Consider the following 27,285-nt stretch of genomic DNA (forward strand, 5'->3'; position numbering starts at 1 on the left):
GATACTACAGTATTATTGACAATATTCTCTACGCTATAATTTCATCTCCTTGGCTAATTTATACTATAGTTGGGACTTTTGTGTTTCATTATTCCCTTTACCTATTTCACCTACCCACCTCTATTTTCTTTATTAAACCTGATTATCCAGTTCCTGCAGTAACCAAATAGCAACACTGAGTGTCTTTCTCCAGCAAAAATGCTCTGAATCCCAAGCCGTAGTTTGTAAATCTAAAAGATTACAGGTAAAGATTATGTGTTACTGACTTTTTAAAATCTGAATTGCAGATTCATAAAATGTGAAATTCCAAGAGAAGGAAATAGATTGATGCTCTTAAATTTTTGATGGCAGGATAAATCAGGTTTAGATCCTAAATTCTAGGAGCTTTGTATTCAAAATAAATGAAGGCCACACATCTACATCCACAAATATTGAGCAGGGGAAGCTTACGGAGAGTGACAGTTAATATAGCCGACTTGTTTACCAAGAATTAATAGAAAGCCAGAAGGTAACCCACATTTACTTCGATGTCTAGTTCTTTTTCAGAAGGGCTGAAGAGTTAACCATGAATCAAAGTATAGTGAACCTGTCTTGCATTATTCGTTCTGTTTTCATGCTGAATCCCATTAATAAGTTAAAGCTTAGTAAGTTCTGACAGTTTTAGGTTAAAGGTTACAGTGTCTAAGAGTCAAATTAGTTCAAATGCCTACAGCTCCCAGAAGTAATCAACAAATGAAGGCAGTACCAGAAGGACTGTGACTTCTGAGACTCAGGAATTTAAATTGAGAATAGAGGGGGTTGTGTTGTGGTTGAGAGTGCTCTTCTGTTGGAATATGGTAGTTTAGGAGGAGGGGGGGGAAGAAGGAAGTGCCTTTTTTAACGGCTATAAATTAATTGTTAACCCCAACACACAGACACACCCAGAATAAAACATAAAGAGGAAAAGAAGCCAACATGGCATGATTGTAATGAGAAGCAGGAAGGAAAAGGGTATAGGAAAAGATAAGCAAGAATTGCCTGTAGGTAATTTCTTTAATCCATGGTAGTTTGGATGCTGGTTAAGGATGGCAAGAATGGGTATCTATAATTTTAAGAATATGTATCTCTTATGAATGGCAAAATTGTGCTGTTACGAATGGTTCACATAAATATTAATGTATGGGAATATTAAAAAGAATTCAAACAAAAGAGAACAATGTGGCTGGAATTGTTAGCAGTAGGCCAGGGTAATTTGAACTAGTGCTTAAGAGTTTAGCAAGAATGTACTGGACCAGGGCCTTATTTTCTATGCTCATAGAGAATTTAAAGGTTGGATGATGATGAATTGGCAAGAAACTAGGTTTGAGAGACCATGTGTAGAGAATGTGGATGCAATGAAAGTGAGTATATTATAGCACTGATTCAGTCCTTATGCTTTGTAGTTGTTTGGTGAAGACTGACATTAATAACTTATAGACAGGAAGATAAATGGCGTAGGAAAAGACACATCTGTTAAAACTGTTACTTTTAAACTTTCGTAACTGCTTGGCTGAGTTGAATAAAAGATGAGTAGATCCTTCCTGATGATTTCATATTTTCAGGGTGTAGGGAGTGTTTTGTATTCCTTGTTTTCCTCACTGTACAAATCAGTGGTATTCTAGTCCACGCCTAAAGGCCTAAGAACCAGGGGAACTAATGCTTTAACTCCCAGTCTGAGTCCTAAGGCCTGGAACCAGGAACACAGATATCCAAGGGCAGGAGAAGATGGATGCCCCAGCTCTAGGAGAGTGAATTTTCCCCTCCCCTGCCTTTTTTTGTTATTGTTCAGTTCCCTTTTTATTCTATTCAGGCCTACATTTGGAAGGTGATCTCTACCATTTAATCTATCATTCAGATGCTAGTTGTTTTTATTATTGAAATCTTCAGACACCTTTACAGACATGCCCCAAAATAATGTTTTACCATCTATCCCAACATCCCTTAGCCCAGTCACATTGATGCATGAAATGAACCATCACAGCTCTCAAGCTGGTAGTCTAAAGGGGAAGACCCACATTAAATAGATGTTTTTTTCTCTTCCTATTGGTATATGCATAGGGATGGAAATATTTAATCTGAACTGCATACTTATGATAATTACACTGGTTTATTGTTCTTGGAAGTACTTTGGCTTCATAGCAGTACTTAAAATATTTCACTTCAGTCACTCAGTCTCTTTCCTAAGATACAGCCATTTTCTCAGAAAAGACAACCCTAGCTTCAGATCTCCAAATGTCATTGTTACTCCTTCCCCTACTCCCTGATTTCTGTATTACATACTGCTAAGGCTAGCCCCAAAGTATTGGTTTAATTACATTATATCTTAGCCACTTTCTACTGATGGTTCCCCAAGTTATGTATAAAATTCAGTGCCCTTTAGCCTGGAACTCAAGAGTCCATAATATAGCCCCAAATGATCAGCTGCCTTGGCTCTCCCCTCTGTAGAAGCCCCCATAGTCTGTTCTAGCACAACCCTACCACACCCTTTTCTGCATCTCTATTAAAATATGATCCTTCCTCCAGGGTCTGATTGGCAACACAGACCATTTTCATAAGGCTTCTTTGGCAGGTTTAGTTCCCATTGATTTTTTTGGTTTTCTCAATTCTCTTAGCATTTTTTTGTCAGCCTGAATGACTTGTGCATTTATCATACAGTTGTGCTCTTTATGTGTGTCTTAATTTTTTTTTTTTTCCCATGCAATAGATTTTATTATCTGAAAGAGAAAATGGCTGCCCCAGAGAGAGGGAGCAGCAGCTTGTGGGTGTGTGTCTTAATTTTTAAAGGAGGTTTAGTTTGGATATGGTTTTTAGAGGAAAGGATTTGAGAGCAGGGAGATGGATCTTGCCTTAGCATCTTCTTCAGACCTTAAGGTACCTCTCATTACTTTCTAAGTGAGTAGTGATGGTTGTATAAATTGCAAACTCATTCTTCAGTTTTACTTCCTTGATTGGTCAGGCAACACTAGGTCCGAAGACATTGATTTGAAACAAATGGAAAATGAGCCCCCTTGACATTTTTTTTTTTTTTACTTACATCCATTAAATTACTTGATTCTTCTGCATGTTTTAAGAACTGTTAGGACAGTTGAGGAACTCCAAATCATACCAGAGTTCTTTGTTTTATCTCATGTTTATCTTAGTACCTATATTGTGCACATCACTTTACCACTGTGTAATTAGTAGCAATACAAAGTCGTACTCACTCACATAAAAATTGTTAAAGATGACCTGAGTTCCAGGCTAAAGGTACCTAGAAAGTAGAGAATAGGTGTGAGGTTTCCATGTTGGTATGTTTCAGGTTGTCTGCAAACTTAAAATGATCTCAGAGAATTAAGTAAGTGCCTGCTCATTACTCAGATTCCTTGAAGACTATTTAAAAAAAGGAACAAAAAACCCCAGTAAGCTCTATCCTACCAGATACAGAGATAGGAACACCAAAGTAACAGTACCTGAATATTGTATTGTCAAGGAGTTAGATTGTGGATACAAGCATAGTTAATGGCTATGGGAATTCTGTGAAATGGGAGACGAATATGGGAGTCTATTAAGTAAGAAACAATTCTTTGGCATCTGGTGTTAGGGTCTTGGGACTGAAAATAGTTACATGCTCTTGGAATAGAAACAGAAAACATGGAGGTGAGTGTAGATAGAAACTGAGTAAGTAGACTCTGGATAGGAGAAGAGTCTTCTGAGCTCCTAATCTGTGTAGAATAATATCTATCTGCAGGAGTTAAGACGGGTGGAAAGTACAGGTGGGGAGGGTGTGAGGTGCTAGCTTTAGAGAAATAGACTATGTATTTCTTGAGACCAAAAGAAAGTATGAAAGATGGAAACACCTGTCATTTAGGGTTGAGAAGTTATAGTACCAATCTCTATACAGCAGAAAGACCTAATTATTTCAGAAATGCGCAGTTGCTCCATGGAGAAAAATCCTTTTGAAACATTGATATTCTGGCTGCTTTTTATAGACTATTTATCTTTACATTGAGAGTAGTGGATATGTCTTATACACTTAACAAGTAAGGAGAAAAATGCCCAATAACTTGATTTTTGTTTAAAAAGTGTGTTTCTGAGTTAATCTAATTCTCCCTGGTTTCTAATTATTGGAAGATTCTGGTAAAGGCTTATTTTGCAGATGATTTCTCAAAAGTGCTTTATGAAATCACGTGTGAATTGTATGAAGATACAAAGTATGGATTTGTGACTTATATTTCAGATTTGTGTTTGCATTTAGATGGATTGTAAAACTTGCTTGTTTGATGGACAGTGACTAATGGGGTATGTGGGGAGTGCTTGGTGATGGGGGGAGTCTAGTAAACATTATGTTTCTCATGTAATTGTAAATTAATGAAACTAAAAAAAGAAAGACTTGCTTATTTATTGTAGTTTTGCTAGCAAGCCAGTGGTGTGAATCTGTTGATGCAGAGATACATGGTCTTATGATAATTGGTCTATGCTTTCCCTTTCATCTTTGACTTTTGTGCCTTTGTGTCACTGCACTGCCCTAGCTCTCTGTATTTAGTGTTACTGTATAGAGTCATTTCTTTTTCTTTAAAATCTAGGTAAATTAGCACAGATTTGCCTCTGCAATTCAGGAGGAAGAAAAAGGAGAGTATAACCTGTCTACTTTGTTTCCCTTTTACCTTTAATATTATTTGTTATATTTTATCTACTTCCTCCCATGCCTACCCTAAACCCCACCCTCAAAAACCCGCCACTATGACCTTTGCTTTCACGTAAATGTTAAGTCCCCTTGTGTTCTTTTATTCTCAACATAAGATTGCAGGGAGCCATATTCATTCCATCTAAATACGGGACCACACATAGTAGTTAATCTTGTATTTTCTAGAAAAAGTATTAAATCCCCATACGCTAGCTTTAATCTTGATTTTCTTTTAATTGGCATATATCAGTAAAACAATGTTAGAGCAAATTTTTAGAAGAGTAACACTAAAAGCAGTGAATAGTTTCCTGCTAGACTGATACTGGTTAATAATGCCTTGGATACAGTTTTTTTTCTTAAAGATTTTTCCCCCTTTGAATATTTTAAGAACGTATATTTCTCAAATATGTTTTTATTTGAGAAGTATATTTTGGTATCAGTTCTTATTGGAGTTAACAAATCACTCCAGGCTAGCATTAAAATAGCTCACCTTTTTTTCTTTTTTACATTTAAAATAATGGCCAGTTTTCAGGCAAAATTTGTAATCTAGATAAGATTGAAATTAAAATGGTAGTACTTATTTTTAGGGAAATACCCTTACCAGATTTCTGTATGTATACAGAAACTTGGAATCACCTACTGCAGTAATTCCCACTCTTTGAAGTCTCTGAAATTAGCCGTTGATATTCCTTGAGCTTTTGGGGACAAAGTGTACATTTATCCACAGTAATACAGCATGGGATAATTAAAATAATCAAAAGCAAAGTCATATTTGTGGTAATACTGGTTGTTTTCTGTAATTTGAGACCAAGCAAAAATATAACTCCTTTATTAAAAAAAAAAAAGTAATTATTGATTAAGTAGAACTTGGTAGGCAATGGGACAGGAGTTGTAATAAGAGGGATCTTTGCTTTCTTAAACCTTTTAGAATGGCAAATAGTCTCCATTTTTTCAGCTAGAAAGTACGACCAGGTGAGATTAAGGAACTTGCCCACTGTCACAAGAATCTGTGGCAGATGAGTATAGAATTTGGCTACTCTGGTAAGAAGAGTGTTAAGGCTGCCATGCAAGTCCTTTCTCAATAGGACAGTGGGGTCACTTGACAAAAGGAAAAAGTCCCCTTACTCTTATTTTGTGTCGGGGTGGTATAGTTAGTGGGTTCATCATCTGAATAGAGGGAAACTTAAATAAAACATAAACAGAAAAGGAAAACGATCTTGTTCTAAGGGATTAAGAATTTTTTTAATTTGGTGACATTAAGTGATAATCAGCTTTTCATAATTTTCCTTTTTGCCTTCTTTTTGGTAGGTGGTATGGTCAGGAAAAAGACTACAATGTTCTAGTCATGGATCTTCTTGGGCCCAGCCTCGAAGACCTCTTCAATTTCTGTTCAAGAAGGTTCACAATGAAAACTGTACTTATGTTAGCTGACCAGGTATGTGAACTTTTGAAGAGAAAAAAACTGAGAATTCTGCTGTTTACTAGTAACTGTAATTTAAAAGTTTATAAACCAGAGAATTATGATCCTGTGTCTATTTAACTTTGGGATCAGCAAAAAAAGACATAATAGTAGGGTGTAGTCATTCAAGTACTACTCTAATATGATCTGTGAATGTTTTCCTGTGGTTATAGGACAAAAACAGATTTAGGTTTATTGTCACCTGTAGACTAGTACTTTTCAAGCTGCTCCATCAGATAGAGTGCATTTTAGTGATGAATATGGTGAGTTTCCTTATAAGATTATAAAGAACTTACAAGATAATGTTTGAAGAAAGGGTTCAGAGTGTATGTATGAGTGTACGTATAAATAAATATATATATGCATATTATGGTTAAATTAAGCAAACAGTGCTTTGTATTAAGTATGTAACCTTTCTAAGAGCTATATTTTTTGAGGAAAATAAAGTACTGAAATAAGGATTTTTGAACAAGTAGATGCTTCTCGAAGTATTGGATTCTCAGCGATTGGTAGTTACTTAAGCAAAACTAGGGAAATTTTTGAGATACCATGTATTAGATTCATGTACTGTCTAGAGGTTGGATTAAATTACTTTAAAGCAGAGCTTAGAATTTTTTATTTTAGGAAAGGAAACTAGTTCTAAAAAATTAAAAGAAGGGGGAATGGATCAGGAACAAACCTGAGGAAACATATAGTAAAAGATAATAGGTAAATGCCAGAGCATTTACAATATTAAATTTTGGTCAGGATTTGCTCTTCCATTTAAGGGCAGGAAAATGCTGGAAATGCTTCAAGTTAAACTGTGTTTATGAAAGTTCTGTGGAAGAGAATGACGTTTTAAAAATATAGATTGGATGTCATAATAAAGTAAAAAAAAATGAGTGATGAACTGGCATTTGAGGAAGAATTTTAGGAAGTATAAATTCAAAGGATTAGAAAGTAGTGCTAATTTTCTATAATCAAGGATGGGGTATCTAAGCTTAACATAAACTGAGTAGTTCAAGTAATTAGCAGATAACTTCTGTTTATGGCATATTATGAACTCAAGTATCAAAAGGTTAAAAAGATTTTTAAAAACCGTTTAATTTGTTTTGACTAATATGTGAGTGAATCCTAATAAAAGAGATTATCTTCTGTAAGCTTAGTAACACTATAGGCATTCATATAGTGAACATTTATTCAGGGCCTGCCACTGTACTTGGTCACCACCAGGATGGGGGTGGTGTGCAAAGAAGAATAAGAACTAGTCCTTTTTCTCTAGGAGCATAAAGTTTAGTAGAGAAAAATGTTATAATATGTTCAAGGTTCTGTGTAAAACCCTACGTTGGGAACACTGGTAACAGGAAAAAGAGTGTAATTCAGGGAAGGGAGTTGTAGGATAGCGTTTGTTTAAGGAGCTGACACCTGTGTTGTGCTCTATAGATGATGGTCAACACCTGCAGTAGTTAGTCTGTACTTTGTGTCATTTGATTATCTTTTGCCTGACCTTTTCCCAGTGAGTTAATAGTCATGGTTTAATGATGGGTATTACTTAGCTAGGACAAATATGTGAGTCCAGTGTTTTGTTTTACTTTCATGTACAAGTTGTTGCTGTACCTAAAGATGGTATTTAAACATTGTACATATTTATTTCCTTGAGAGTATAAATAGTTTAAGCTGGAGATTACAGAATTGGCTTCAAAAGATATTTGTCAAGGTAGAGAACTAAGATTTAGAATCTGTATATCCATGGTAATAAAAGCTCTGGGGAAAATGGGGACAAATAAAAAATAGAATCCTGACACACACTACTGAGAAGAGTAAGAACATGTGGGTAGAAAGATAATATTGGCAGTCTTTGGATGTGTAAAATATTTTCAACTATTAACTTCTAAGCATACAGAAAAGATAGACATCCTTGATAATTTAAAAATTGAAACTATTATAGAAGAGATACCATAAATAGTTAAAAGGCAGATTTTTAAAAAATTTTAATCTATTTACATAACAAATGGCAGATAAAAACTGTTGTATGCAAGGAATTCTTAAACATTGGCAAGAAAAGGGTAAGCCTAAAGAATAGTGGACAAAAAGTATACATTGACAGACAGTTCATATAATAGAAAATCCAAATGACCCAAAGATTTCCAAAGTAAGTGTTAGAGAAGTGCAAGTGAGGTCAGTACCTATCAGACTGGCAAAGTTTAGAACTAAAGTAACTTTGCTAGTGGGAAAAAGAATACTCTAAAATACTAGTGCTGGAAAAATGAATTGTTGTAGCCTATTTTGAAAGGCAGTCTGATGGCACCTATCCAAATGAAAAATATACCATTTAGCCCAGCAACTCTCCCTATAATTGTATGGGATTTATAGCCCATAGAAATAAAAAGCAGTACTAGGTAGGGTATATTTAAATTAGCATTATTGTTTATAGTAGGAATACTAGGAGTTGGGGATTGTTGGGGAATTCTTAAATTCTGTACAATATAATAATTGTAATCATTAAAAAGAATGCATAAGTAAGGTAGAAAAAACAAGGGAGAGTCCGAAGAGCATGAGGAAAGGAACACAGCATGTATACGTCTCCATTCATATAGAAGTTATATGCTTATGTTGTATGCTACCAATTTCTAGGAATGTTTGGGATGTGTTTTGTGAAAAGCAAACAAGAATGAAGTGAATAGGGTGCTTCTATTTAAATTTAAAATAACAACATATGGCTGTGTCTATCAGTTGGTCAACATTCCGTACCCCCAAGCATATATGTATAAGAGCATGGAAATAGTCCAGGTAACACCAGGCTTTTTAAAAGAGGTCACCTCCAGGGGCATAGGATTGGAGGTGGAAAGTGGTGGTTTAGCTTTTTTTGCTTTATATAATTTGTATTACAACTGAAACAACTCTAAATTTAGTACTTTATAAATTTAATTGTAAGAACCAACTCTTCCCATCAGATTACATGCTGTTATGTTACTGTTCTTATTACTGGAAAAATAAGCCACAGTATGCTGCAGGTTTATGCTTAGATCTCCCCATCAATCTAGAGAGAAATGGAGATGCTGGTTGCTCTTCTCATTTAGTTTTGTGTTGCACTGTCTTTTTGAACTCTAAAATTATTAAAGATAATTGAGAACTACTGTGTTGTTTTCTTTCATCACTTAATTATTTCTTCCCTTATTTTTTTTTTCCAGATGATCAGTAGAATCGAATATGTGCATACAAAGAATTTTATACACAGAGACATTAAACCAGATAACTTCCTAATGGGTATTGGGCGTCACTGTAATAAGGTTAGTCAAATGTTCTTTGCATGAAAGAACAAAGAGTAAAATACCAATAATTGCTTTGGTAAACTTCCAATCTTTAAAAAGTCATAGTAAATTGAATTTGCTATGGATAATTGCTTTGAAAGATTGTACTAGAAGGATAATCAGCTAACTCTATTAACGTAGTAACTTGAAATAAATTCTCTCCAACTTAACCAACCAAGGTTATTTATCTATATGGAGATATAAAACTCCCAAGGGCTTTATGTAGTCACTTGTTACTTATTCAACAATTCTGTCTGTTTTTCCATTCATTCGAATAGTGAAAGAACCCCATATACTTTTCTTCCTGAATGCTAAAATCAGATTTTAACCTTTGTCTCTGAAGTTTGGGTTTCTGTAATAATTTGTGCTTGTGCCAGCGTGGGAGCCACTGACCCATCTGTCACCATGGCGTTAACATTTGCTGACTGAGCATGGTTGATAATGAGAATTCTTCAGTCCTTGAATTTGTGTATTCAAAAGGATAATTTTGGGGCCTGCTACAAAAGCTGCCGACAGTTTCTTACTTGGGTGCCAAGTTGGGTGGTTTTACCCATCCTCCCCCTTTCAAAGGAAAATAGTCAAATGAAATGAACATTTGCCTAACAAAATCAGTGTTAATTGGGGTCTCAGAATGATCTTAAGGGGGTGATTGGGTTTTAGCTAGTGACGCATGATTGCAGTTAGAAACTAATTGTGTTGAAATCTTTTCCGCAATGATTAGTTTTATTGAGTGACTTGCTTTATGTATTGATTCACTGTTGAGCTCGGGCAGACAGGCAGCATTGGCAATGCACTAAGCATGTTCCGATCTGATGATCTGATAGAAATTCTCAACTTCAGGACAACTGGGGGCTTTTGGTTTTTGTGTTTTTAGTTCTGTTTTTGGAAGAAAGATTCCCATATGTTTTATTAAATTTACCATTAGGAAATGTTTGGTGGTTTTAGATCTAGCTTTAAATGTTTACCTTTGTTTGCCTGTATGAATGCCAACTTGGAGCCATTACCATTAGAACTGGTGTTTTTTTGTTAATGTGTGAGATGATATTGGTCTGACCACGTTTTAGGAAATTAAATTTTTTTGTTGAAAGCTGAGCTTTAAGCAATGAAAGGCATTTAAATCTACACATAACTTACCTTTCCATTCCCAACTTGCAGTTTTAGAAAAGTATATGTGGCTTCTCCCTTTGACACATCCGGGTTCTTAATTGATAATGTAAAACCTGGTAATTGGAAAAAATTTTACTGGTCTTAATTTTTGGGGCAGTTTTGTAAGTTTAACCCTAGTCTTTTGGCTGTTCCCCCAGCCCTCTCCTTCCCATTTTCTTCCCCACTAAAGACCCGTTAATCTTCATGAGATCTCTGTTCTGCATGTTGATGTTGCAGTACATGGTTTTTGCCTTAAAAATAAATGATGGCCTAGATAATAGTTACCTCTTTGCTTTTTTTCCCCCTTACAAATATCTTGTTTAATTACATAGTTGTGTCAGGAAGTCCAAATTGCCCAGTGTGGCAGACCTTTTTTTTAGTATCTTGTGTCCTCTTCAGAGAGGTGAAAAAATACTGTGGAGCTGGTTGCTGTTACACAGATGGAGAGAGACCCGAGGGTAGAAGTGCAGTGTTTTACTTAACTAAGATTCAGATTCTAAATGTTGTTCTTGAACATTATTTTAGATTAGTATTTTGTCTATATATATATATATATATATATATATATATATATATAGTTGGTTTTTAGTGTTTTCTGTATTGTAGTTTGAAAAATGCCAGTTGTATGAGACTGGATTCTTTGGTCAGTTTGTTCCAGTAGTTTTCTATTCATGAGAAAAAAGTTTTGGGGGGCTTTTGAGGTTGATTTTTAAAGTCAAATTTCTTATCTGAAAGACTGTTCTGAATTTGATATTTAGGAGTGGCCACTCCAATCTTAGTGAATTTGCTCATCTCTTCCAGTAATCAGTCCTGCATGCTTATGAAAATAAATTTTAAGGTGACTAAATGCCTTCTACCTCTTCCTTACTGAAGATTTTTTTCCATTGTACAGTCTTTTTTGGGGGAAAGGGCAGATTGTGTTACCAAAGATTGCAGATCCAAATTTCCCATTTTTGATTAAAAAATTAAAGAGCCAAATGTCACCATTGCTATCCCTGATTCAGGCAGTGGCACAGTATAGTGGCATTAAAAACCTGAGTATTTTCCAGAATTCAAATGTTCTTGAGCATGTGATTCTTACTTGGAAAACTGAGAAGCTATAGTGCTTGGTGGAAGAAGGATGGCATTTGGCTACCCTGTTCTTTCTCTAATGCCTCGGTGTTGCCTGTCTGCGCCGGCCATTGTTGCAATGTAAGCAATACTGTTTGATGCACTGCCACCCTCTATTGTCTGTTTAGTGTTTAGAATCTCCAGTGGGGAAGAGGAAAAGAAGCATGACTGTTAGTACTTCTCAGGACCCATCTTTCTCAGGATTAAACCAGGTCTGAAACTGTCTCCTATTCCAACCTCAATCCCAAATTCATGTGCTTTTCTTTTTTATTGTTTGAGTATTTTTGTTTTGTTTTAATTCTGGAGAATGTAGATCTTGCTCAAGCACCTCTTATGTTGGCATTATTCAGACATACTTGGCAAACATATAACATTACTAAGATTTCTGGCTTTTGCTTAAAGTTTATGAAGTTTCAAGAAAATGTAAATGAAAACAGGATTATGTTTAGCTCAAACATCCACATGAGGAAATGGTATGTTAGTCTAGTATTGAAATTCTTTACCTAATGGTAGACTTGAGATAAACTTAGTATTTTTAAATATACTTGGAGTTGCAGAACTTAATGTCTGAAATATATCTAAATTCAGTTCGTTGGATCATCTGTATGATGAATATATTCTGCTGCAGCTCTCTTCCCCTAATTAACTTGAGATAGGTGTAGATCAGATTTCAGATCTAGTGTTTCTAAGGAAGAATTGATTTATCTCAATCTGTATTCTGTTTCAACCAAATGGCATAAAATGTTTAAAAAGCATTAGATGTTCTGTAATTAGAAGACATTGCATCTAATACTTATAACAATAACATATGAGCACTTACCAAACAGTTACCATTAATAATGCATAAGATAAATGACTACATAATCTGTTTTAGTGTTTGGCAGGCTAGATAAACACCCCAATAATTATCTAAATATATGTTTTTAATGTAAGCAAAACTCTTCACATTTTCTTTTAGTTCTGTAGAAGTTAAATTGCTTCCTTGCTGTATGAATTTTCAGACAAACAAGGGAAAATAGTGGGTTTTTTTTTTAATACACACTGAGAAGGAAGTATTAGCATCAGTAATCAGAAAAGAAAAAATTTGTATTTGATACGTGAATATCCTTTGTAGTTTGTATTTACCACATTTATCATCTGGTAATTACCATATGCATCATCTGCATAATCAGTGACCTTTTTCCATGCCGTCCAGTATTATTCTAGGGACCACCTTCTGCTGTTAAAAAGGTTTCAGAAATTCAAATTTATTTTTACTCACAAAGAAAAACCAACTGTGGTGACCAGATCTTGGTTGGGGACATTGTAAGACAGAGTGCCCCTTTTTACTTAACCATTCATTCATAAATTTTTCTTATGTTTTGTAGCATAATCATTTAATTTCCATAAAATAATTGAATTGTGTATATTCTCTACATACTGATTAGCTGGGTTGTAAGGAAAAGTGATTTTGTGAATTTTTTGGAAAGGCAGGGGAATGTTACCCCTGCTTAGGAATGAAGTTGCTGCAAATACTAAAAACTAAATTGGCAATAGTGTTTCTGAAGAAAATGCACTGCTGAAGGAAGTCACCCAGCATTAACTCATTTCCACATGCCTTTGAAGAATACACTACGTTCTTTGAAACAGGCACACATTTTACTTAGGGCATGTAATTAAAATCTACAGAAAAGCAATTTGACCCACCAAGGAGGTTTGCATATGCAAACCTATAAAATACATTATACTGAATGACTTACTGAATATACACTATTCCCTGCTTGGTTCTTTTACATATTTGTGGCTGTTTGGTTATGTCCTTGGTATCAAGTGGTTTCGTGTAAACACTCCCATTATATGTTTATATTTATTTTTAAGTTCAACGCATGGAGAGCTACTGAAGATTGATAGGTATTAGAAGATCATGATTGCCAACAGATTAAAACATTTTTTAATAGTTTTCCTTAAAGTTGTTTTCTCTTAAGATACCTATGTTTAGCAGTGACATTACTTTTCATTATTTTCAGTTTTTATGAGAAAATTTGAAATTGATTTATTTGCTTTGTAGTTTTTTATTTTGATATTAGAGATTGAGATATTTAGGGAGATAATTTTGTATGCTTTTTGTTTTCTTAAAACATTAGATTTTGTCCTTTATATTTGTGGAGGAAAGAGCTCTGGGAACACTGAGTTTGTACCACGCAGTCTTTTAGTTGTGAGAAAGTGTCTGGTTATTGAGTTGCTAATGAAGCTACTGAATGTAGATTTAGAAATGAAAGAAACTATCAGATATAATAATTTCAGTTATTCCTGTTCTCTCCGTTTTGAAGTACTAAAGGAAAGAAAATATATTTCTGAAGTACTAAATATTTATTTTAATTTATAATATATATTTATATTTGAATATATATATTTACTCAATATATTTACATTATTAATATGTTTATATATTTGTACTAAATATATAAATATATGGAAAATATGCTTTACAAGGAGAGTCAGTTCCTGATCTCTTTAAAACCCACGTAATTCTTAGGGGTATTTTTTAAATACCATGAAGCTGGATGTCCTTTTGTGTTTGTTTTCCCCAGGTTTTCTTTTCAGTGTGAATCTGCAGAACTTAAGTCATATTTTTGTTTTGATTAACAGAAGTGTATTTCACTCACTATTTGTGTACTGAGCTGGTTTTCATATCAAGAGAAACTAAGATTGTGAGCTTTATTTCTCTTAGTGTTTTATAATACTTTCTCATTACTGTAAAAACTGTATTGCTTAAGTGAGATTAATTTTATTAGAGAGCTTTCATTATCCAATTACATTTTACTAAAAATTTAATCTTTTGTAGTAGGCAAAGTGAAAATAAGTATCTCATTGTTAGCATGGCTACACAAGCTCACAGCTCAGTGTCTTTCCCATCCAGTGTATGTAGAGTGTAAACTAGTTACAGTGTCTGCCCAAAATAAGTGGTTTTTCATCCTAAGGGAGGTACTTCGTTGTAGCTTTTTCACCTAAATCGATAACTTGCTTTATTTTTGGACACAAGCCCTAACAGGCTATATGTGTGATGGGTTTCCCAATGCATCACAGATTATAAACTGGCAGGAGGGACACAATATCAGCCCTAATGGAAAGAAGAACTACGATATTTAGATGTAACTAGAAAAATAGTCTAGTGCTACATAGTGTAAAGGCACATAGATGACCTGCCTTGCTCAATAATGTTTGCAGACCTAACTTAATAAGTGATTTTATGGTAGAGGCTAAAATTTGAAGTAAAGATTATTTTGCTTTAGAAGGTAGGTAAATATGAATATACTTTGGATTTTTTTGGTTAAAAATGGTTTTGTTTTTTCCTTCTTCAAGGGTTTTAATCTTGGAGAGTAAACCTGAATTACTTTCAAAAATTAGCTACATTATTAACAACTATCCTGCTCCCCGTGTACCATGTCAATGGGACAGCACTAAACATCTTGTTCTAAAATACTAGTTTGGGTTTTAGTTAGCTCATTTAAGCTAATTGTAAGTCACCTTGATTTAAATAAATACCAAGTGCTTTTTTAAGAATTCATATCAACTTGTTATATTTTCCAGAAGTTTAACCTGATCACATGCATAAACATAAGTAGGAAGTAGTAGGAATGTAATTCATGCTTGTTTTAAGAATTCTTATTTTTTGTTAATAATGTCTTTATTTTGTTGTCAATATCAAACTTTCAGAATTGTCATATTTTAGATAATGAGCATTTTGTTGGAATCTGACAAATGGCCTTTGAAGAATGGACAAGTCAGATAGCTTATGTCTAGTTTTTGAAACCTCATTCTTGCTTACCAATAGTAACAGAAAGTCAGTTTTCATTATGGCATACAGCACACTTGTCAACTCCACTATCAAGCATGTATACATGTTTTCACTACTTTTCTAGAGATGGGCTTCTGAGTGATAATGAACTGAGCCTGTGAAATTGTTTAAGCTTTAACTGTATTTTTTTTTTTTTGAGAAGGCATCTCTCATATTTATTGATCAAATGGTTGTTAACAACAATAAAATTCTGTATAGGGGAGTCAATGCTCAATGCACAATCATTAATCCACCCCAGGCCTAATTCCCGTCAGTCTCCAATCTTCTGAAGTATAACGAACAAGTTCTTACATAGTGAATAAGTTCTTACATGGTGAACAGTACAAGGGCATTCATCACAGAAACTTTCGGTTTTGATCACGCATTATGAACTATAATCAGGTCAAATATGAATATTCGTTTGATTTTTATACTTGATTTATATGTGGATCCCACATTTCTCCCTTTATTATTATTATTATTATTATTGTTATTATTATTTTTAATAAAATGCTGAAGTGGTAGGTAGATGCAAGATAAAGGTAGAAAACATAGTTTAGTGTTGTAAGAGAGCAAATGTAGATGATCAGGTGTGTGCCTGTAGACTATGTGTTAATCCAAGCTAGACAAGTGCAATAAATTCACTGTATTTTTTAAACTTGATTATTGATGAGGTCTAGTAAAAGCCTGTTCATGAGGAGTGTTACTTGTTTTTCTTTATGATACTTTATCTTGATATAATTGAAAAAAATAGAATAGATGCCACTTAATGAGTAGTTTAATTGAACAAGGTTGGAAACCTAATGTCTCCTTATTTTCTTTTAAAGTTATTCCTTATTGATTTTGGTTTGGCCAAAAAGTACAGAGACAACAGGACAAGGCAACACATACCATACAGAGAAGATAAAAATCTCACTGGCACTGCCCGATACGCCAGCATCAATGCACATCTTGGTATTGAACAGAGGTAAGTTTGAAAATTGAATGTGTTTATCAATTCCATAGCAAAAGCCATTAATGGGTTTTGGGAATACTATAGTTTCTTATAATATTTAAAGATATTAAAGAATTTGAAGGATACTCATGAATCTCATAGCTATTGCTTTAGCCAGTGCAGAGAAGCAATTAAATTGAGGCCTTCTGTTTTCTTGGTTGGTGATTATCTCTTGGGGAGAAAATGTTGCATGATGGAAAGTTAGAAGCATAAATTCAATTTTATCTTGATGTTTATTTTTGAAGCTGAAAATTATATTTTAATGATGAACTTGGGCTTTTTATATTTTAGTGATGTAAGCTGAATATTGGGGAAGAAGGTTTTAGTAATTTTTACAAAGAAAATACTATCAGCCCATGTGAACCAAAAGGGGGTGCACCGTTTCATATTCTACTCTTCCACTCCTTCCTATTAATAGGAACTTGTTTTACATAAATGTTGTTATAATGCTCTATTTCTTCTGTTCTCTATTTTTTTCTAGTTTTTCATGTTTCCTTTATCTTTTATCAACCAAGTTTTGCTCCTTAAAACAAATGTAAAAATAACAAGTGATATTCTTCCAGGTTTAAGCTTAGGAAGTACCGAAATACCCATGAATATCTGAATACTACTGGTTAAGCTATAATTTCACATTTCCTGTAGGCCAAAGTATTGCCAGTCCTTAAATAAATCTATGTGTCTGAATTTGTATGTATGTGTGTGTGTATATTCATATAAATGTTTAATTAGCTTTAAAATGTTAATTTCTTTCAGCAGTCCTGAAGTTTTTTAAGAACTTCACAAATCTTATATGTCCTACTTGGTTCTTCCACCATCATTAACCTCATTTGGAAAGTTGTTTAGCTGAATCTTTTAAATTTTTCTTTAAAAATTAAATTGTAAGACTGCTGGATTTTATAATTTTGGATTCTATGAGAAAATTTTGTTAGAAGTAACTCATGAACTTCTTTTTTGCCTTAACTAATTACCGTCTTGCACAAGACACCAATTCTCTCTTCTCTCTTGGAAAAATTTCTTCTTAGCTTTCACATGTTTTCCATAATAATCCTAGCTCATAAATGTACATTTTCTTTTCTAGTCGCCGAGATGACATGGAATCATTAGGATATGTTTTGATGTATTTTAATAGAACCAGCCTGCCATGGCAAGGACTGAAGGTAAACCATACTCATGTTAGCAGTTTTTTCTTTTGTTTTAAGAGTAAAAATACATACTGGAGATGACTTTTAAGGTCTCTTTCAAAATACGAGGGTTTTTGAGAGTGAATTAACTTGAACATATTTTTACTTTTTATTGTGAAAATAAAATCTGATCGTTTTCATAAGAAATAAGTTAATAGGATCCCACAGTCACAGCCGAACAGTTGTTTTGGGACAGTGAGCAGGTATTCATTGGTGACCAGTAAGTACCTCTATCTGGATGGAAGTTGATACAGACTAAGAACAGTGAAGACTTTCTCTTTTGATGTGTTGCCAGTGTGTTGAAATACACACTTCAGTAAAGTAACGTTTTCCAGTAATATTTAATCTATTATCTAATTACTGTAACATCTTGTTTCTTTTACATAGGAGTTTCAGCATTACTTTTGTGTTCGTGTGTTAATAATCAGTATGTCCTAGAATCTAATGACTATTTTGATACTTTATTGGTCCTTTAAAGGAAAATGGTCCCTGCATTGAGCACTTGTGAAATTGACAAATCTGTTCAGTGCTTGTGTAGGTATATATATATTTTTAGAAATATTTTTACATAGGAAAAATATTTTTACTTAACACCAGTTACTGATGTTTTTTTCCTCTTATTCCTTCCTTGAGTGTTGAATATGGGTTACGAAAATTCATTTCAAATTTCACTCCACCCAAATTTACTTAAATCATATATCTTGATGTTCCTGTTAGACTCACCCTTCCCTAGTAGGTAAAAATGTTCTTAAAGTAGAAACTCATAAAAATTAAGAGTTTAGGGGGAAATATTTTTAGATGTGATATACTTAGATTTCTCTTTTATTCTAGATTATGGTTTCTCAAGTTTATGTTTAAAATGTTAAGCTAGTAAGGTTCTCAGTAATCTTGAGTATGTCTGTGTGGTTTGATTCTTATTTTCCTCACAGGCTGCAACAAAAAAACAGAAATATGAAAAGATTAGTGAAAAGAAAATGTCCACTCCTGTTGAAGTTTTATGTAAGGTAAGTGTGCATGGTGAGTTTTTGTTTTATTTTGCTTTAAATGTAAATGACAAGAATAAAAACATTTTATTTGCCAGCCCTGGAACTTGGACATCTTACTAGATAGCTAGTTATTTATCATTTAAATGTCCTTTCTAATAATTCTAAGTATCTTTAAAGATGGCTGGAACATGGGAGTCATTTAAGTGTTTGTTTTGTTTCTGGTTTCTTTGGGCCCCAGTAATATTTAAAAATTAGAGAAAAAGTAAGAGGGCAGATGAAGTTTTTAGAACCTCACCATCTTAGGAGAAAAATTAAGAAATACTTTCCTTATCCCTAGTTGTTGCCAGAAAAGAAAGGATATCAGCAGTTGGCACATCAAGGAATTAGGGAACAAAGACAGGCAGATCAAAACCATCCAAAATAGCAAATGTCGGAAGATGTAGATGAGTTTGAATCAGGCTCATTTCTTTGAAATTTCAAACTTCACAGAGAGACACATGAGTTAAGAGTGGGGTGGTGTTTTTGTCATAAAGGATAAATATGGTCTCTTCCATAGAAAGCAGACCACATTCATCTTTGAGATAATAGTTACATTCCTGAAGTAATTAAAAAATAGTATATAATTGCATAGAAGGGAGAAATCAACATGAGTTGAAATAGTACTTTGTGGAAGTGGGGAAATGGTGATGTCTTTATGTATCTCCCCTTCCACAAATTTGCTTTCCTTTTTCTATGTATCTATAATAAAGGAGGGGATCTTTTCTGAGACTCTTGGGGGTTTGTTTCAAATCATGAAATACACTTCAGGTTAATGAATAAAATGTTCATATAGCATACCCAAGTAACTTTAAAATCTGTGTACTTCAGGAAGCAAAACATCCTATTTTCTATACACTATTTCCATGTAATGGTAAGATTCATTTGGCTTATCAGAAAAGTCAGCAAGTTTTACAGGAAGAGAAAGGAAGACTTTACATCTTTGTCTGCTTGTGTACATCTTCATTATGATCTAGCAGTTGTAAACTGGATTAGCCACATATAATTGATTCAGGGTATAGTGAAGGTATTACTGTTAAGTAGTGAGATTGTTTTCAGTCTCATGGTCCAATGGTAGTACTTAATCTGTAACTTACGATATTGGTAGTTTTTCTTTTGTTATGGTTTTACCTATTCTTACAAGGTGGCAGTTCATGAAGTACACTATTGGATCTTCAGTTGTGGTTGTTTAATTCCATTTGTAATAATATAAAATGCAAGTTCATTTGGTAAATGTGGCTTACCTTTAATACAGACCATGAGTGTATATTAAAAAATTTGAAGTCCTGTTAAGAGTTTACAAAAACAAAAATGTGCAATACATTCATTACCTCATAGAAGTGCTTTGTAGAAATTAAATCTGTTTATATCAGTGCAGTCAATAAAAATACATGTTGCAAGCATATCCATTGACGTGGATGTGAGAAATTTCTCAAAATTGTAAGGTGGTGGGAAAAGACTGCCTCTTTTTTTCCCATTTCTTTCTTCTTTCTTCTTTTTTTTTAAGTATCATTGATACATGGTCTTATGAAGGTTTCACATGAACAACATTGTGGTTTCAGCATTCACCCCCGCATTCTCACCCCCTCATTCTCCCCCATTGCTGTCATCAGCATAGTAAGATGCTAAAGAAGACTGCCTCTCTTAACTTCTCTTCACATCTGCATTATTTGAGGGTAGAGATGTAGAGGTTTTTGTTGTCTAAATACTTAGCATTTCTACATTCCTGATGGCAAAATTCTTTTGGTTAGAGGTTATCTATAGCCTCTAAAATGTTTATATACATCTTTGAGAATCTTAAGAAACTGAACATAAATTTTACTTACTAGTAAACATACTAGTAAAACATACTCACTAGTATTGTTTATAGTAGAGGAAAAATTGCAATCCCTCAGATGTTCAGTTACAGAGAACAGGTTAGTTATATATTCATGAGTTCAGATATTATGCAGCTATTCAGAAGCTTATGAAAGGTTGGAAATAACAGAAGTATGCTTGCAATACATAGTTGATGGAATAAAGCAGAATGTGTTATGACTGCAGTATGATAACAGAGAAGTGAAGACAAACCTACTCTATTCACATGATGAAACATTGGATTGATCTGTATCACAACAATAGTTGCTTTATGATTGCACTCTTAATGATTCTACTTTTCTGTTTATATAGGCATAGACTATGTCCTTTTTAAAAAAATTATTTCAGAGTGGAGAAAGTGCCCATTCATTGTCCTGTTCTGGCAAAGAACGTTGTCTGGCTTTCTAAATTTGTTAGCTGTTTTCTTCTGTATTAGCTTCATTTGCAGACTTTGCCTCTATGGAGACAAAGGTGGCCATCAGTTACTCTGGGCTTGCTTGTTCTTACAGCTAGTGATGACACTGAAAAACATGACCTGCTTTCTCCCAGCATCCTTACCAGTACATAGTTTTGTTTTTTGATTGACATGACATTTGGTCACGGACTCTCAATCCTGAAAGGGAAAGCAAGGCCCTTTGGCTGATAGTCAAACCAGAATCGGTAACGTAGGAAAAGGGTATGTTCACAAAAGGAAGCAAGAACAGATTTAAAACAAGCATACCAAAAAAACCTTTATTAAAACTTCCAAATCTCTAACTTCCTTCTATACTCCTATTCTAAGAGCCAACCCAGTGTATTTATCTTAATGAATTATAGGTATTTCAAAATCATATGCCTGACTTAAAACCTGTACTCCAACCCCAAATGTGTTTCTTCTGTGTTACTGGCCTCCATTTTGTCATTTGTTTATTATTGCCATCGAATTACTAGACTGTAAGAAAAGGATGCAAATTCACTCTTAACCAATGTTATGTATTATTATACATAATAAAGAGATTGGGATGATGAAATTCTGTTAAATTTGAGGCTACCAAATCATTTTATACTTTATTTCTCAGATCTGGTGAAGTAGTAAAACACTCCTCAAACACATTTTTTGCTTGCATTTAAATATATTTGTTTTTCTGTTTAAAAAAAAGTTTTTGGTTTTTTTACTTGATGTTTTGATTCTTGAACTTACAGGGATTTCCTGCAGAATTCGCCATGTATTTAAACTATTGTCGTGGGCTGCGCTTTGAGGAAGCCCCGGATTACATGTACCTGAGGCAGCTATTCCGCATTCTTTTCAGGTCAGTTTTTAAGGTGTTTAAGACTGTAAAGGCCAATGAGCGAAATTAGTCAAACCCACCCAATATACCAATTCTGATAAGTAGCAAAGTTTGATGGATCCTACCAGCAGGAGTAAAATAATAAGAAACAGTTCGTTTGGCATTTTCCCATTTGTAGTGCAAATAAATTTGAAGTTACTTTAGTTTTGGATGGAGAAATGATTGAACCAAAGCCCAAGTAGAAGCTAGCTTTTCTACAATAATTGCAATTCACATTAGATCTGTTGTTTGCCCTTGGAACACTCCAGCCTTTGTACAGAACCCTAATTAATATCAAAATGAAAAACAATGAAAATATCTTATAATTATGGAGTCTATGATAGTGTGGAGGTAGGCCCAGCCTCTAGTGTGCCCTTGGCTCGAAATCTTAGTTGGAAGAGAGTAGGAATTGGAGTATTGTATTCCTCTAACCCCAGAAAAGTGATTGCAAACTACCAGCATAGAAATTTCCCCAACTAACTCAAAAGTCCCAAACCTACTCTGATGTGTTTTTAGTAGGTGATACCTACTATGAGTATCCCCCTTGATAATTGACAGGGTGACTTTTAGTGTCTTTGGTTCATACTGCCTTTCATTTCTACTACCCTGCCCCGTCCAGGGAAGTTGAAAGGCAGCTTCTTTTTGAAGAAGGAGAAGATTATTCTTACTGATACAGTAGACCAAAAACCAAAACAGTGACACCATTTTCCTCCAATTGTAACATGTAAAAAGTGGAATTCATTTGCTGAACAGTTAAAATAAGAAATCATGTATAAGGAAAGAAATCTTTTGGAGGCTACCACACTTCAGAGAAAATACTTGTTTCCTTAAAAAAATTCTCTCACTGTCTTGAAAGTTAAGTAGAGAATTTAACTGGACTCTGTTATGGGAGGGTTAACACACATAATTTTCTATTTTCCAGGACCCTGAACCACCAATATGACTACACATTTGACTGGACAATGTTAAAGCAGAAAGCAGCTCAGCAGGCAGCCTCTTCAAGTGGGCAGGGTCAGCAGGCCCAAACCCCCACAGGCAAGCAAACTGACAAAACCAAGAGTAACATGAAAGGTTAGTAGCCAAGAACCAAGTGACGTTACAGGGGAAAAAAATTGAACACAAAAAATTGGGTTATTCATTTATTTCTAACAGTGTTAGATTGAGGAGGTGGTTTTAAAATACATACAAATTTGGCTCTCTGTTTTTGAAAAAAGACGTCCTTGGAAAATTTGACTACTAACTTTAAACCCAAATGTCCTTGTTCATATATATATGTATATGTATTTGTATATACATATATGTGTATATATATTATATCATTTCTCTTGGGATTTTGGGTCATTTTTAACAACTGCATCTTTTTTTACTCATTCATTTAACCCTTTCCAAAATAAACAATTGGTGTTGGGAATATGGTATAATTGATCAATCAGTCCAAAATCCTAGACCTAACACTTGTTGATTTTTTAATAATGAATCTGGTTAGCCAGGGAATTTTGACATTTTTTCAAACTAACATTGTTATGAATTTTTTTCTGCATGTTAATGCTTTAGCATTTAAAATTCAAAATTGTGAACATGATATAATTTCAAGAGGTGAGTCTGGCATTGCCCCCAAAGTGTCTATCTTCTCAGTTTCAGAGCATCTCATTTAGTCTCTTTAGTGCTCAAGTAACTGAAAAGCTCGACACATCTTCCCAAGTCACAAAAATGAATCTTTTTTAATGGCTGTTGAACTATATATGTTCTTAATTTCAAAATGATTCTTTTGTATTTCACTTTATTTTTTAAGATCTTGCAAATATTAAGGGTTTAGGGGTCCATTGTAGAATTGAATTCTGAAGTTAGGCCTTGCAAATTGGTCGGGGGAGAACTGGGGTAAATGCCATTGACTGTTAATTTATTTCCTTTCTGTCTTTCTCGGCACTCTTACTGCGACTGACGGGTGGAACTGTTACGGCACAGGTCTATTTCTTAACCACTGTTGCCATGCAGTTTGACCCCTGTGCTTCATGTTTTTTGTTTTTCTTACCCCCTTATGGGGGTGACCTCCTGATACCTGCCTACTTTCTGGAAGTGGTGGGCAGGTAAGGGTTGGTTTTTGGTTTCTAATTTAATTAATGAACGACTGCCCTAGTCTGAACTTGGTTGTCTTTGGTCCGTATTTTTAGTGTTGTATTTAACCAATTTTGTGATTTAAAAACAGACTCTAATCTGAGCATACTTTACAAAGAAGTATACTTAACTGATATCCTCATCCCAGCAGCTCATCCAGTAGGAGTGAAGTTGAGGTGCCTCTCTTCCATGGGTTTCTACAAATTAATTGCAGGTTTAATGTAGTGGGGGTTCTTAGATAAAGAAATTTCAGCTCAGGTTAGCGAACACTAATGCCTGCCCATTGCTCTGCCTCTGCATCTCAGTTGGACTTAATTGCCCCTTTAGAGTGTTTGAATCACTGTGTAACTAATTGTAATGCCAAGGAATTCTTAAATGAGGTACATTGCTAGCATCACTGAGAAATGATCCTGCCATTTAGGTGAGACCAAATAGAGCATCCTAACTGAGGACTTGTTTCACTTGACACTTGTATTTTCTTTTTCCCACAAAATAAACCTATTTTTGCCTAAAGCTAGCTGGGATAGTAGGATCATCACATTGTAGTTTCTTGAAATGAAATTAGATTGAAATCTCATTTGACCTATAACATTTCACTTCAGACATTTAGCAGCCATCAGAAAGATTTAGCTTATTTTGAACTAGTTCATTGTTAGTTTACTGTGTGTCTCTTAACTCAATAAACAAGTAGAATTTTTGTCCTGCCTTATCCAGGTCTTAAAGATGAGAAGTTGAAGAAGATGAGAATTAAGTTTCTTAAATGAATCTTTAGCCAGTAGATCTCTATCCTGAGTTAGTATGTTTCTTGGAAAAAAAATTGTAATTAAACTTAAGTTTAATCCTTATTTTGTATTGTAGCTACTTTTCATAAAAGCACCTTCAAATCTTAGAAAATTTCATGTTACTAGACACAGGGGTTATACAAATTATTATATAAACACAGACTTAGAAAATTTTTGAAAATGGACTTTATGAAACACATCATTTCATTGACTGACTACTTTCAGAGATGAACTTCCGGATGGTACACTTTGACTCTGAGCAAAGTATTGCTAATAAAATGTGCCACTTCACAGAATAAAAACAAAAATATTTTTGACCATTGACTTCTTGAAAGCATTTGTTTTGTTTTGGATATAGAACCCAACCAAATCTGACACAAAACCCCAACATATAAAGCCATAGAAGTATTAGCAAAGTTGAGGGTGGCACAAAGTAAGTATGGGGAGCCTATTCCCCTGACTTCTACCCCTTAACCCTATTATTTTGGTCATCAAGAAATCTATGGAGTCTGGAGTCAGAAAACAACTGCTCTAGGTTTCTTGCTCCTGATTCCAATCTCTTAAGTACTGAAGGGTGTTTAAAGCATGCTCTCCCAGGGCGTGCTCTGGTTTTCACTCAAGGAAGAGCTTGTGCATCTCAGCGACTCACTGCTTGGATTCCAAGAAATCCGTTCAGTGATGGTCATACCATATTAATTTTTTCTAGTTAAAATTTGAGAAGGTACTTTTTAAACATAGTCATTCATGGAGTTACACTTTCAGAGGTTTCCACGTCAGAGAATTCAGTTTCTTAAATGAATCTTTAGCCAGTAGATCTCTACTATAGGAATATCCATTCTTGGAAAAATTCCCCCAAATGATGGCACAAGGCATCTTTCCTAATGTCTGCTGTGATCTATATTATTTCTAAGTGCTCACATACCACAAGATGATTATTATTTTTACATATGGTATAGAGAAAAATAAAAGACATTAGATACACTTCCAAATGCATTTCACTCTTATTTTCTTCAACTGTATGTAATAATTAGGAAAGTACTTTTTAAAAAACATTTAAGAAGTAGGAAAGGAAAAGGAAATATTTTTAGGGTATTGAGAATCCAATTAAGTTCACCACTTCTTTCATTGAGGGCAGAGATGGGGAGAATTTCAGAAGGCAGTGAAGCCAAAGGTGGATCCTCACATAATTCTTTTCTCATCATCTTAACCCATCTGTTTACTACTCCAGCCATCAATACTAAGCATTGTGTTATCGTAATTGTATATACAGATGTCAAATTGTTGATATCCAAGACATGAGGAATATTTTTCCATTACATTATCCTACCATGTTCATGGACTCTCTTGAATTGCCTTCCAGTATTTACTGGGCTTCACCTACCATTTATGTCTAGCTTAATTTTTTCTGACTTCACCAATTGCTGCTAGGAACGTGGCTGGTCACTCAGCAAGGTAATCCAAATCACAGGGGAAGACCATGAAATGTCTGGAGAAGACTGATCTGCTCTGAATACACTCAATCCAGAGAAGTGCCAGGGAGCTGCATCTGCTTGATGACATTTTTGTCAGCTCTTTTCAGCAGACAATAAAGCTGGACAGAAAAGAACTAAATAACCCAACAGGAAATGATGAGTGGGCAGGAATTAATTTGTCGTGATCTGAAGCCCACGTCTCCAAGGCTTGCTGGACCTATCAGACTTTTCAACTTGGATGATAACAACAGTCAGAAGCCCTGAAGAAGAGAGTATAGTGTTCACTGTGATACAGTGGTGTATAATGCAGACATGCTGCCCCGTTGGGGAAGGAATCAACTGTAACAGGTATTTTTAAACTCAACAACCTCAGAAATCTGTAGCAGAATGAATTCTGTGATAGGGAAGGCAAAATCAGATCACCAGTCTGTTCTTAAATGCAGTTTAGGGATGAATTGTACTTCCTATACCAAAGTTGTCATTTACCTTACTTGTAATGATAAAAAGTCTATTCTTTATCTTTCCCAATGTAATATTTTTTTAGTTTCTGTCAAGGAGGAGTTATTTTAGTTTTGTTTTTCTTCTGTGATTTTTATACTGCCAGTGTGATTCAGAATTCTCCAGGCTTGATTCTGATTCTGTGGGCCAAAAAAACCACCACAAGAATGTATAGGAAAAGTTAAATGGTATTGCGTAGTGAATGTCAATATTATATTCAGAATTGCTTTTTAAAAGTTACGTCATGTACTGTATTAAAGGATCCTATATTTCAAAGTCCATGTCATACTTCTAAGCCTTGCTACTACATAAATATCCTTTTGAGCTAGTTTGTGGTTCTATTTCTTTTTTTTTTTTTTTTTAATATCAGGGACCTCAGAAGTTAGTTCACAAATAGAAGCAGAACATACTTTTCAGATTGAGAGATAAAATCTCCAGGCTGTGTAAAAATAAAAAAATTTGTTTTTCCTTTTGCAGATTTGAAAAGAAACTTAAATGTAGCTATTAACTCCTGAATGATCACATTAATCCTCCAACCCTGTTTTAACATTTTT

At 34.4% G+C, this 27,285-nt stretch overlaps 1 protein-coding gene across 10 annotated transcripts in view; it reads left to right on the forward strand.

The window, feature by feature from the left end:
- The window catches only part of CSNK1A1 (casein kinase 1 alpha 1), a 43,492-nt gene that overhangs the window by 11,513 nt on the left and 4,694 nt on the right, over positions 1–27,285 (forward strand). The window contains exons 3-11 of one of the 10 annotated variants that reach the window (XR_005054706.2): positions 5,990–6,116; positions 9,311–9,409; positions 11,815–11,898; positions 16,331–16,470; positions 17,576–17,654; positions 18,608–18,682; positions 21,740–21,846; positions 22,787–22,935; positions 26,190–26,581. Coding sequence is in view for 7 of the 10 variants with exons in the window: in XM_036994012.2 (XP_036849907.1) it covers positions 5,990–6,116; positions 9,311–9,409; positions 11,815–11,898; positions 16,331–16,470; positions 17,576–17,654; positions 18,608–18,682; positions 21,740–21,846; positions 22,787–22,935; positions 26,190–26,242 (913 nt within the window). In the remaining 3 variants the exon portion in view is untranslated. Of the gene's footprint in view, positions 1–5,989; positions 6,117–9,310; positions 9,410–11,814; positions 11,899–16,330; positions 16,471–17,575; positions 17,655–18,607; positions 18,683–21,739; positions 21,847–22,786; positions 22,941–24,693; positions 25,086–26,189; positions 26,583–27,285 lie in introns of those variants that run through there. The other 9 variants (XR_005054707.2, XM_036994012.2, XM_073230871.1 and 6 more) reach the window with 9 other exon arrangements.

Source organism: Manis javanica, chromosome 1 (assembly GCF_040802235.1).
Source record: "Manis javanica isolate MJ-LG chromosome 1, MJ_LKY, whole genome shotgun sequence".
Taxonomy (NCBI): domain Eukaryota; kingdom Metazoa; phylum Chordata; class Mammalia; order Pholidota; family Manidae; genus Manis; species Manis javanica.